At 41.8% G+C, this 12524-nt stretch overlaps 1 protein-coding gene across 2 annotated transcripts in view; it reads right to left on the bottom strand.

Annotated features, from left to right (window-relative positions):
- RICTOR (RPTOR independent companion of MTOR complex 2) overlaps positions 1 to 2985 on the bottom strand; it is a 72571-nt gene extending 69586 nt beyond the window's left edge. For both annotated transcript variants that reach the window (XM_064735153.1, XM_064735152.1), the window contains exons 1-2: positions 2929 to 2985; positions 2731 to 2778 (exon numbers count right to left, since the gene is read on the bottom strand). In XM_064735153.1, the coding sequence (XP_064591223.1) occupies positions 2731 to 2778; positions 2929 to 2977 (97 nt within the window). In that variant the 5' untranslated portion in view covers positions 2978 to 2985. The remainder of the gene's footprint in view (positions 1 to 2730; positions 2779 to 2928) is intronic.
- Positions 2986 to 12524: the final 9539 nt, after the last annotated feature.

Raw genomic sequence — 12524 nt, forward strand, 5'->3', positions numbered from 1 at the left:
AAAAAAAAAACCACAGAAAAAGCAAACCACATACTTATTTACATTATCATCTTCAACCAGGCTAATAAGTGCAAACAGAAAGCTCACACATACCTACACAAACACACAAAATGCAGCACCCACCATCATGCAAAATGGCTTTCATAAACATAATGTATCATTTTTAAAAAGGCAAAGTAACCAGAAGCTCCAAAAAGTAAACCTAGTATAGCAGCCATGGTAAAAATCTGTAAAAAGCTTGGTGTCTTCTGCGAAAACATGAGCAACTTTAACCACAGGACCAGAGAGAAGAGCAAACCAAACACAAACACAGAAATGCAGACCACTGCAAGCAGCAAGGCCGTCCTCACGCCTTACTGCTCAAAAAGCCATGAAGAAGCAGAACTCAGAGTAGCACAAACTGGAGTGCTCTTCCCACATCTATTATTTGTTTTGAAATTCTTTGTAACAGCACCGGCCTCCTGCATGGAAAGTGTAGTCACAGGTATGGAAGAGTAAAGGTCTAACCTGTAGGCTACGTCATGCCATTACTAACAGGAAACTACTCAAAATAAGGCAGTGCCAATATAATTTCTAGTGTTTGCAACAATGAGGCCCCTGTAACTGGAAGCATATGGCTGAGGCTCTGTTTATGGTGATTCTCTACTTTGCCCAAATCAGATATTTCACATTAATCAACACAAAGTTCAGTTGTACCAGGAAACAAAAAACATTAGAACATTCTTTTAAGCTAATGCAAACGTGAGCCCTGTGGAAAACTATGTGATCTGCACAACACAGTGAATCAAAACATTGTGCTATTAGTACCAAATTAGGGTAACAAAATATTTAAAATAATTGCTTACATAACTATTGTAACAGCTGGAAAAACAAATACTTGTTGTGTTCACCATGGAAATCAAGTTATCATCTAGCTCAGTTAATGTCTTGCTGAGACTTTTAAGCTTCTTACTTTTGTTTCCCCTTTAAAATGCAGTTAATATCTACACAGATATATGGTGCTATACGGTTGCTGATCAGTCAGCTGTAGTCTAACAAAAAAACCCAAAACCGTTGGGTTTCTAACATCTAAATTTAAAGTAGCTTCTTATTCAATTTCCCCAATGACTTACTATTGGATCGAAGATATATTGACACAGTGCAAAATAACTTTTCTAATTAAAAGAGAAAGAAAACACATATTAAAAATATGGTTTGGAATCAGAAGGCAGCTGAAAACACCTCATGGTAAGAATCAATATCACAATGATAGTTACCTATCAAATTCTGATTAGAAGATTTCAAACACATCACATCTCAAAACTACCACTCCAGCATTTAAATTTTGTGTATTGCACTTTCACCTGAAAATACTTCAGTATACTACAGAACATTAAAAAAGAAAATTAGACCTATTTATTAAAATCCCAATTCTGCAAGTTTCATAAACAGGCAACATTGCTTACAGCAATAACTTTGTCATGTGCTTAAACTGTTAAGGCCTTCATTGCACGTTTTGCTGATGAAAGCTTCACATGTTTTAATTTTTAAAGACAGCATTTCTCTAAAGCAATCATGTCCACTGGGAGACAGAATGAGAAGAGTCTATTTCTTTAAACTGAGGAAACCCCAGCAGTTTTCCCGGTTATTAAAACACACTTGTAAATATGATATGTATACACAGAAATAACTTGCAGCCCACAATAAAATTGCTTGATAAAATAATTCTAAACACAGCTTACTTTGTGGGAAAAAGAGAATTAGAGAAAGCATAATGCAGTATCAACAATTCCAAGATGAAAACAGTACTTCTACTGCTGGTATTTTTACTTCCTTTCCATTTCACATGCCACTTTTATCTCACTGATTCTGTCATTTCCCTGCCTACTTCCCCATAAAATGGATCTATTCAGCACAATAGTCCTGGATCTCCTTCCTGAAGCAGAACAGCTACACACCAGCATCAACTTCATTCCCTCCCCAGACCATGATCCTCCGTCCCACGAAATATCACCACTTCTACAGCAGTAGCATTCCAGTTTGCTTTTTGAATTTTACCAGTCTCTTTGGGAGAGTCTAACCCTTACTTCTGTACTCAGCTAAGCAAGACCACATTTTGTACCCTATACATATGGGTAGGGAACGAGTACCTGCTCGTCTGAGGCAAAACTTATTAGTGTGTAGCAGATATCAGCGTTGCTTCCTTCCTCTTAACCACCCCCCCAACCCCAGACGCAGATCTGAGAGCAGTGGAGGATGTTTGGAGCAATTTAACAAGCAAAGGGGACATGAGTGGCCGCTGGTCTGGGAGCAAGAGGCTCACGGCAAACGGGGTGGCCAGCCGGCCTAGGGCACGCAGGGACACACGAAGGAGGGATGGAGTCAGGAGCAGCCGCCGCTGCCGAGGTGCTGCTCGGAGGCGCACGGCACGATCGGCCCGAGGCTCGGCCATTGAGCACAATCCCGTCTGCGAGCAACAGGGGCTTCAAGGGCAGCCCCAGCGGCGGCCGAGCAGCCTCAGCGCGCACGCCGGGAAGCCCCGCGGCCCCGCAGCTGTCCGGGCACGGCCCCGGCGCGGCCCCGCGGTGCCCAAGGAGCGGCTCCCACCCGCGGGCGGCTCCGCTCAGCCCCCGGCGGCGGCCCCGGGCCCCGCGCCCGCCCCACGGCACCACCAGGCCGCTCCGCTCCGCCGCGCCCCCCGCCCGCCTCGGGCGCAGCGAGGCTCGGGCGACCCCCCCGCCCCGCCCGTACCTCGGCTGAGATCGAGGGACACGTTCTCCTCGCCGCTGTCGTTCCGACCTGCGGGGACGGGAGGAGAGAAGCGCGTTAGACGGGCGGCGAGAAAGAAGCCGGGGACAGGGAAGAGAAAGGGAGGAGGGGAGCGGGAGGCGCCGGCGGGCACCACGGCGGTGCGGGCGGCGGCGGGGCGGCCCGCGGGACGCTCCTCACCTCGGATGCGGAGGTGCCTCAGCGAGCGGGCGCGGAGCGTCGCCGCCATGTTTGCGGCCCCGCAGCCACAACACCGGAAACCTCGCCCGCTCTCGCGAGGGGAGGCGCGCGGAGCCGCCGACGCGGAGGGCGCTCTCTCCCTCCCCCCCCCCCCCCCTCCGGCACCTCCCCCCTCACGGCGGGGGCGGGGCGGGCGCGGCAGCGGCCTGGCAACAGCGGTCGCTCCTTTTCCCCTTTTTTCTGCTTTTGTTTGTTTGTTTGTTTGTGGTTTTGTTTTTGCTGTATTTTTGTTTGTTTTTTTGTTTGTTTCTTTCTTTCGGGGTTTGCCCGCCCGGTTTCTCGGCCTTGTGATGAGGTGGTAATTCACGTGGGTGCGGCGTGACCGTGGGCTTTGTACGCCGGATGTTTTCTTCTTTTTTAAAGCGTGAAGTAATTAAAAACAGGAAAAAAGGAACAGCTTTTCGTCGCGTGTTCGGTTTGTGCGCAGCGGGTCTCATTTTAGGCTCAAGTGCTGATCTGCTTGCTGCTTTTACAGTTCTGAAACTTAGTTAATAAAATAAATGCAATTTAAAAAAATAAAGGAAAACAAACAAAAAACCCCAGTGTGGTAAAGAAGTTCCACGGCCAGAAACCCTTCACTGACAGACTGGCTCCTCTTCAGGGAGAAGTTTTAAATTAGCTAATAGCACTCCACATCGCGCCGTGATGTTATGGACTGCCATGGACAAATCCTTGCACTCTGACATCCCAAATTCTCTAAACCAAATCCGGCAAATAATTATGAAGTTGAAATGTGTTAATAGCCAGATGTATAAAAATACCTTCAGAAGCTTAGGTAACTTTTTTCCTGTTTTCTAGTCAATGATTTTCCACTCTGAATTTTCCCTCCTCTCTTGAGGTCTTTCAATTCAGATTCAGCATTACTTATAAAAATCTGGGGGTTTTGAGTGTTCATGAATGTTAAGTTTCATCCCAAAATTTGAACACTTACTGGTGCACTTCTAAAACAATACTGATTTAGGAGAGTAAAATAATTGTTTGCTAAGACAGAGTGAAAAAGCTTTTTGGCATATCAGTTAATGCCAGACATAGAAGAATCTTGTTATAATGTAATTATATCAAGTATACTTAATTTAAAATATGATTTTCAAAAACTTCTGCATGATGATTTTAAAATATGTTAAATATGAAACTAATGTTTTGGAGGAACCAAAGATTCTGAAAATTAGGAGCTCTAAACAATAAAATCTCATCTGTCATAACACAGGAACGGGTCGAACCTCTTTGAGCAGGTTCATCAATGTGCCTCAGGGCTGTCCTTTAGGGTTTCATGTTCAGGGAACCCTTGACCTCCTGAAAATGCCAAATTAACTGCTGCTGGTGGTAGTAATGCTGCGTCCTATTTACTACAAATTCTGCTGTTGTGTAATTATTTTCACATAACCTTGACTCACCACTAAATATTGGTCCAGTCTGTATTTGATTTTAACTTGTAATCTCTATCTCCCTAAGTGCTTTGGACACTCATGCTAAATGCTACTGCCATTCACCACTTGCTTCTTTCCTAAGAGATACAGACTGGAAGGCATGAGGTACTTCAAGAGAGCCCAAACATTATATTTCAACAAGGGAGAATAAGAAAGGAGTAGTTTTTAAATCCCAGAGTACTCTTTTGCAGATCTTTTCCAGCAGATAGCCTTTAATAATTAAAAAGATTACATTTATTTTGGGGTGCTTGAGTTTCCTGTGTCTTTTTCCCACTAATTATATTTGGATTCTGCAGGCAAAATTGAGGTTGTCTCTGATAATGACACATAAAAGAATGTTATAATGTCAGTTATAAGTGCTAATCCACAAGGCTGTGTTAAAAGAAGTTTGAGGTAAAATTAATATTTGCCACAATTGTAAAAAAAAAAAAAGGAAAAAGAACATTAGGGTTTTAATTTTTCATTATGGAGAAATGGAAAAGAGTGACAATGCATTAACCTTAACTACCACTTAGATCCCCACAAAAATAACAAACAAACAAAAAAACCAACAGCCCCATACATAATGCTGCAAGGAAAGTCAGGGCCTTAAAATGTGGTCACAACTAGCATGAGGAGTTCTCACCCTACAAGAGCAGAGGACATTTTTGGATCTGTTTTGGAGCTTTTCCTATGTTCTAGTCTTCACTCAACTGTGGGGAAAGAATCACAACAGTTTATTTTAAAAATTATAAAGTTTCTTTACCAGTCAAATTGTCTACACACTCTCATCAGTGCTGTTGCTCCTGAGTGTGCAGAAGGGGAGAAATATGGAGGGGAAAATATCTCTTTGTCCCTTTTGGAGGGCGAAAATTAATTCTAAGGAGAAAATTAACTTTTTCACTTGGCTTGTGTGTCACAAATTGCAGCTGATCCAGTGTATGGCCGCCTCTTATGTTTATTTTTTGTTGTTCAGTGTCTAAAACACAATACATCAAATCACTATAAATCCAATCAAAGAAAAGATATATTAGTGGCCAAATGGGGAATCAGAATCCTTCAATTTAATTCTTCCTTTATAACTTTATGTGAAAATATGCAGTTTAGTTCTCTATGTAGTTCAGTAACTCTCCAAAAGGAGACACAGGGACAGAATGTGAATTTCCTGTGAGCTGCTGGTGTATTTCCTTTCCCAACTGCAAAGCGTGACATATGAGACCATAACAATCCTCTAGTGTCACCTGGAGGTGCGCAGAGGCAGGCTGGTGTTGAAACCAGGGTAAAACATTTCTACATGTTCAAGGACTGGAAAGGGGCTTTTAAAACTTGAGTCTCATCTCTGTGCTTGCATGCAAAGGACTCACAAAGAAACTGCTTTTTTCTTTCCTTTCCCAGCCACAAAATTTTTACTTTTGCCCGCTTGTGTGAGGCAGCCTTTTTACACACTGAACAGGGATATGCCATATAATGTAGAAGATACTACAATGTGAGCTATAGATCTTCAAGAATTAAAACCTAAAATAAAGATCAAAAAGGAAAGCTTTTGACTTGCTTGGGCTCAATTAAAGAAAGCTAGTGCCAGAATCTTAACTGTCCTGAATAATTTAAACTTCCATGGAAATGGAAAATGGATGTGCCATGTACACCAGCTCTGGCCTGTCCATTGTATAAATGTAGAATAAAAACCATAAACTTGAATCAAACTATGCAGACAAGAAGTTACCTTACTGAATTCAATTGAGCTTCTGTGATTTGTAGCTGAAGAGCTTTTTATCTTATGAAAATGTACTTGCAATACTCTTCCTTAATTTGCAATATCATAAAGTTAGCTATAAATAAATGATAAGTACTGAATGACAATTGGACAAACAGAAAGAGAATAAAATCTAGTGAACGGGATCAAAAGGTTAAAACTATCATCCCTTTTTTGCTGTTTCTATACTGTTAGCAAGAGTTTTTGTAATCACTCTATTTGTTTAGTCATACTCTTGACATGAAGCCCATCAAACTGCATAGAACTTGATAAAACATGAGCTCTGTTCTCTTCAGCTAAGAGTATGCAGGTATGAAAAAGAAAAGTATAAAGAAACCATCACTGAATGAAGTATCTCAGAAGCTTTTCTGATATTGGTTTGTCCATATAATATTACAAAAATAATTTGACCTGATTTTTCTTATGTAAAATAAAAAAACCTCAGGCTGTGAAAATGTCTGTCTGAGCAGCATTTCAGAATCAGGTCAAGACAGACACTGAGGTACTTGAGTGAGTCCAGAGAAGGGTAGTGGAGCTAGGGAAGGGTCTGGAGTCCTATGAGGAACAGCTGAGGGAGCTGGGGATGTTAATCTGGAGAAAAGGAGGCTCAGGAGAGACTTTATAGGTCTCTACAGGTGCCTGACAGGGGTTGTATTGAGCAAGGTGGGGGTCAGTCTCTTCTCCCAAGCAATAGGATAAGAGGAAATGGCCTCAAGTTTCAGCAGGGGAAGTTTAGACTGGATAACAGGAAAGATTTCTTCACTGAAAAGTTGGTCAAGCATTATTTATTATTTATTATTTATTATTTATTATTTATTATTTATTATTTATTGTTTATTATTTATTATTTATTATTTATTATCAACAGGCTGCCCAGGGAATCACCATTCCTGGAGGTGTTTAAGAGCTGTATAGATGTGGTGTTTAGGGGCTGCTCTAGTGGTGGACTTGGCAATGCTGGGTTAACAGTTGGACTCAATGATCTTAGATGTCTTTTCCAACCTAAACAGTTCTGTCTAAGAATGGGTCCTGGTAGATTTTTGGTTTAGAAGTTCCACTGTTTCAGTCAAAGCAAATCCAGCTCATCAGCACTTTTTTAGCAGCCGGACAAATGTATAGTATCAAATTAAATTATTGGCAGCTCTGAAGAACCAGTGGTCATTCTGAAGCAAAACACAGGTGCTAGAGCAGACCTGCACAATGCCTGATCCCTGGGCAGCCATGCACTGGAATTCTCAGACCTCCCTGTTCTTCACAGGTGGCATAAAGTGGTACAAGTGTGACAATGAATGACATCTCCAACCAGATACAGAGCAGTGTGTGGGAGGATGCACCTGCAGCTCTGGGCTTGTGTGCCTGTTGTGCAACAGAAGGACCTGCTTGGGAGAGGATTGTGCTGCAAGATTGAAAAGGTATCCTCTTCAGAGGATGTGAGGAAGGAAACAAGGGGGAAAAGGTGACCCCATTAGCTGCAGCTTAATCTACATAAATCAAAGTCCTTTAATGTGCTATTCTTGAGAACTGGTTCTATGTCCCCGTAATACAGGAACAAGCAGAAACAGGGAAGGTCCTTCCTCCTGCATGTAAATTCACCTGATTCCTGGGAACAGAGTCTTTTTGCTGTGAGTTCTACCAGAGGATCTGAGAAAAATTCAGTGTGGCCAGAGCTGGGTTGAAACCCTAGCAGAATCTGGGATATTGGAAAGGGCAGAGGTCATTAAACAGAATTGCAATGGGAAAGCAGGGATGTTGCATTTTACATGGATCTGCTCCCTTGGGAATCCATCTGGCTCATGGGGTCACCTGGGGAGGGAAGTAGTGGCATGGATATCCTGAAAAGATGAGCTGGGAGTTCTTTGGACAGCCTTGCACTGGTCTTGAGCCAAAACTGTCTGATTCAGGCAGTGTGACAGCAAAGGCCATCAAGGTCCAGGGCCCAGGGATGTTTCCTGGCAGAGTTTTGAATTATGTATGGGTGTAGTATGGATGCAGCTATGGGCTGCATCTGGTTACAGACAAGATGTGGGTTGCCAAACTGCCCAGACTGGCACAGTGCAGAGAGTAAGTAAGTCAAGCTAGGAAGACCTTAGTGGTAAGTACTGCATTTAAGTGGATGTGAATAACTCTTTTGGCTGAACTTTTGATCCATATGTTAGATGGTTTTGATTTGACCGTTTTGGTCTCACGTTCGCCAAACAGCTTGGAGAAAAATAAATAGGCAACTTGTAGTTGCTGCTACTGGGCTTGCTTTTTGGGATGAGTGCTCTTCTGGCTTACATGCTATATTCTTAATATATTCTTATGCTAACCTTTTCAAATACAATTAACTAGGTGTTGTTCTACTTATATTGCTATGGAAAATGAGTTTTGTAGGCACTATTTTTAGTACCAGTAATATAGTTGACTAAAGTAATGTGATTTGCTACAAACAACCGTCTAATACATAATAAATTTTTTAGCTCAGGAAATTTCTTTTTTTTTTTTTCTGAAATAGCTCTGATTTTAGAAACCATCATAATCTAAGTTAATTCACAAAGATGGTGCCCTTGAATAAGGAAAGAAATAAAAGGTATTAATAAAAATCAGAATTGATTGCAGTTGTTTGTAGTGTTAATATTTCTTCACTACCCTATAATGGAAGAAATTTAAAAAATGAACATACAGTGCTTAGCAGAAAATTAAGCAAGAGCAGCAGTAAGTATTGTACTAAAGCAATAACAATCAGTGGCAAAATAACAGAAGGTCAAGTGCTGCAACAAGTCTTGCTGATTAACGGGGCAGGTTGCTAACTAGATTGTTAATTAGTACAGCCTTACACTTAGGCACCCGTTCATGTGAGATTTTTCCCAGCATTCCACAGCGTATAATCCTATTGAAGCTGTGAAAAGCAGCAGGTGTTTAGTTTGTGTATGGTTGGCATAATAATTACACCTGAGGAAAAAACTTTAACAAAACACAGCTGCTGTTTCTGTCCAAATAAACTCCAGTAACAGTGCTGAAACTCAATGTAAGGATAATTTATCATCCACTGATACAAAATCTATGTGGCAGCAAAATCTATTTTTGTAACTCATAGTCTTTTCTTAAAAACTGAAGGAGCCCATTAATATTTTCTTTGGGCACTGACTCACAAACACTGGCTAACATTTCAACAGCAATGCTGACATACATCTTGGTATGAGTACTGAAATATTTGGATATTGGAGAGTCTCAGCAACCAGTGACTGCCATTAGAGCATGCTTCAGTCTCTTACATGGCCAGTAGCAAGTAGCTTAACATGAATACAGACGCAGAAAAAAGGGATAGGAGAGAAAAGAATTTTTTTAAAGTTTAAACTGGCAGCTGTAAGATTTAGTTATATATAGCATTCCAACTTGAGTACTAAAGAAAACTCACATAAATATTGAGGGCAGAGGAAGTTATGTTTGATCTGATTTTAAAGGCTGGGATAAACAGCCTGGAACTCAAAATACAAGAATTATAAGTCTCCTTAGTGCCTGTTGAGTCATTAAACCTCTGCTGGTGTCACCCACAGAGTTAGGAATCTTGCACAAAAAAAAAAGGCATTTAAAGAGAGAAGCTTTTAAAAATGGAATAAAAATGAAAGTGCCAGGGGCAGGAATGAAGAAGTAGGGGAACAGTTTATGAGGATGAAAAGAGAAAGGAACAAGGAAGCAGAAAAGCAAAGAACAGATTGCCATGGTCAGATGTTCAAGGAAAAGAGGAATAATTATGAGGAACAGGAAGTAATTGAGTAAAAAAATGTACAGAGAACATGTCAGGCATTGAAAGGAGGTAATGAAAATCAAATATAGATTTTCTTCGGATCAATACAAAAGAACAAACTGGGCTTACCTGCGTGAGCTGGAAGGTGTGAGACAACATTGTCCAAGGCAGGAGAACATGGAAGCTGAGGTGCAGGAGAAGGCAAGGGAGCTTGGCAGTATGTCCCTTCTGTCAGCAGCAAAAATGGATGAGAGCCTCGTATTGTGTGTCTGTGTTTTGTGTACATTTTCCACCTGAAGCACACCCACACGTAAATGAAGGATCAGGCAGATTTTTCTGTTAAGAACTTGAAAATCAGGAATCAGGCCAAAGGAAAAAAAGTTTTAAAAAGCAGGGAAAAAAGCCAGTGCTAAATTTTCCTTTCTTTGCCTGTCTCATGATTCCTGAGCAGTAGGATTTTGTGCTATTACAGAAGTAAATGCAAATCGTATAATATTTCTTAATACCCTTGGTATCCATCTAATTAGCATTTCATTCATGTTTGTGTTGACATTTTGCATACTTACTTTCTGCCTGGTAGTGAGTATTTTAAATTCAAGCAATATTTACAGGTCTGTGTGTTAAGGGAAAAGATACACAGTGTCCCATTTTCTTTGTAGCAAGGCCCACAGTATAAAAAGCCTCCAGCAATAAACTTTATACATTTATTAACATCTTAATTTTCTCTCTCAAAGTGCTTTCAAAGGAGGCAAATAAAAATTACTTACCAAATTGTATGTATCTTCAGGACTCATGTATGTAGAATGAAAAACAGAGAAAGAAAACTGTGAGATCATTGTACTTTGCTGCACCCAGAGGACTAGGGACTACCACACTGCTGCTCACACAAGGTTAGAACATGAGTTGGGCGATGTTCTGCAGGACCATGGCTAATCAGAGTGGCACTGAACTTGTTCCCAAGTGGCTGGGGTTCTGGAAATTCCTTAAGATGACCCTGCATCTGCACAACAGCCTTATTCCTTATCCAGGGTAAGCAGTCAAGGTGGAGGGTTTGTAGGGTTGTGCTGCTATCCTGAGTGAATTGCTTCTTGTAGATAAGTTGGCTCTTTCAGAACTGGTTTAGATGTCTCAACCTTGGGACAAGGCTATACCAGACCATGTACGCATAAAGGTTTAATTCTGGCGAGAGCTATAGACGTCACTCAAAACCATACCAACAAACAGCCTGTCAACATGGCAGCTGCAAGATAGCAACTGATATGAAGTGTAATAATGTGCCCCCCTAAATTCTGCTATTCATCCTCACTTTTTGTTAAGTTTCTCAATATTATTTACATTAAATTTTAATTACTAATCCTGACTTGCCTTTTTATTACTGTAAACAGTTCAAATCTGATTTTCTTTTATGACAAGGTAACCCACCTTGTTAATCAAGAGAAGCCAGTTGATATAATCTTTTTCAATTTCAGCAAAGCTTATGATCACAGGATCCTTCTGGACAAAATTTACAGCCCACAGCTTCTGTGATGGATGAGCTGCTGGCTCATGGGCGGGGCACAAAGGGTTACAGTAACTGGGATGAAATCAGGTTACAGTGGCAGGTGAGATCAGACATGTCACTAGTGACATGGTAACCTGTCATGAGTGGGGTTCCACAGGGCTCCATCCTCAGCCCTGTGCTCTTCAACATCTTCAGAAATCACTTGGACACAGGACTGGATGGATAGTAAGCAAGTCTGCAGACAGTACAAAACTGGGAGGAGCTGTTGACTCCCTCTAAAACAGAGAGGATTCTGTATCTGGGATGGGGCAACCCTGAATGTATGGAAAACTGGGAATGAGGTGCTGGAAAGCAGCACTGCAGAAAGGTGTCCTGGTCAATGGTGAGCTGAACAGGAGCCAGCAGTGCCCTGGCAGCCAGGAGGGCCAGCCCTGTCCTGGGGCATCAGGCACAGCATCACCAGCCGGGCAAGGGAGGGGATTGTCCTGCTCTGCTCTGCACTGGGGCGGCCTCACCTCCAGTGGGACAGTGTAAGAAAGACGTGAAACCATTAGAGAGTGTCCAAAGGAGGGCAATGAGGATGGTGAAGGGTCTGGAGGAGAAGCCATGTGAGAAGTTGCTGAGGTCACTTGATCTGTTCAGCCAGGACAAGAGGAGACTGAGGGGGCACCTCACTGCAGTTACAGCTTCCTCATGAATGGAAGCAAAGGGGCAGACACAGATCTCTTCTCTGTGGTGACCAGTGACAGAACCTGAGGGAATGGCCTAAAGATGGGTCAGGGGAGATTTAAGTGTTAGGAAAAGGTTCTACACACAGAGGTTGGTTGAGCACTGGAACAGGCTCCCCAGGGAAGTGGTCACAGCAGCAAGCCTGCCAGAATTCAAGAAGCTTTTGGAAAGTCTGTAATTCTGTAGTCTATTTACAGTATAAATTTTGCATGCTAATACTTTTTAAACAAAAGATGGTATCTCTCTTATCTTTCTATTTAATCATAAGCAGAGGCAAAGAACAGGAAGATAAAATAGTGGGAGTCCTAATCTAGAAAAGTACAAAAAATTTAATTTAGCTTCAGTGGTTTGGTTTTATATCCAGGATTAATGGATATGTGCCACAAATTGTTCTCTGTTTGTGCCTTCCTTTAATACCTT

The sequence above is a fragment of the Zonotrichia leucophrys genome, chromosome Z, assembly GCF_028769735.1.
Source record: "Zonotrichia leucophrys gambelii isolate GWCS_2022_RI chromosome Z, RI_Zleu_2.0, whole genome shotgun sequence".
NCBI classification, from domain to species: domain Eukaryota; kingdom Metazoa; phylum Chordata; class Aves; order Passeriformes; family Passerellidae; genus Zonotrichia; species Zonotrichia leucophrys.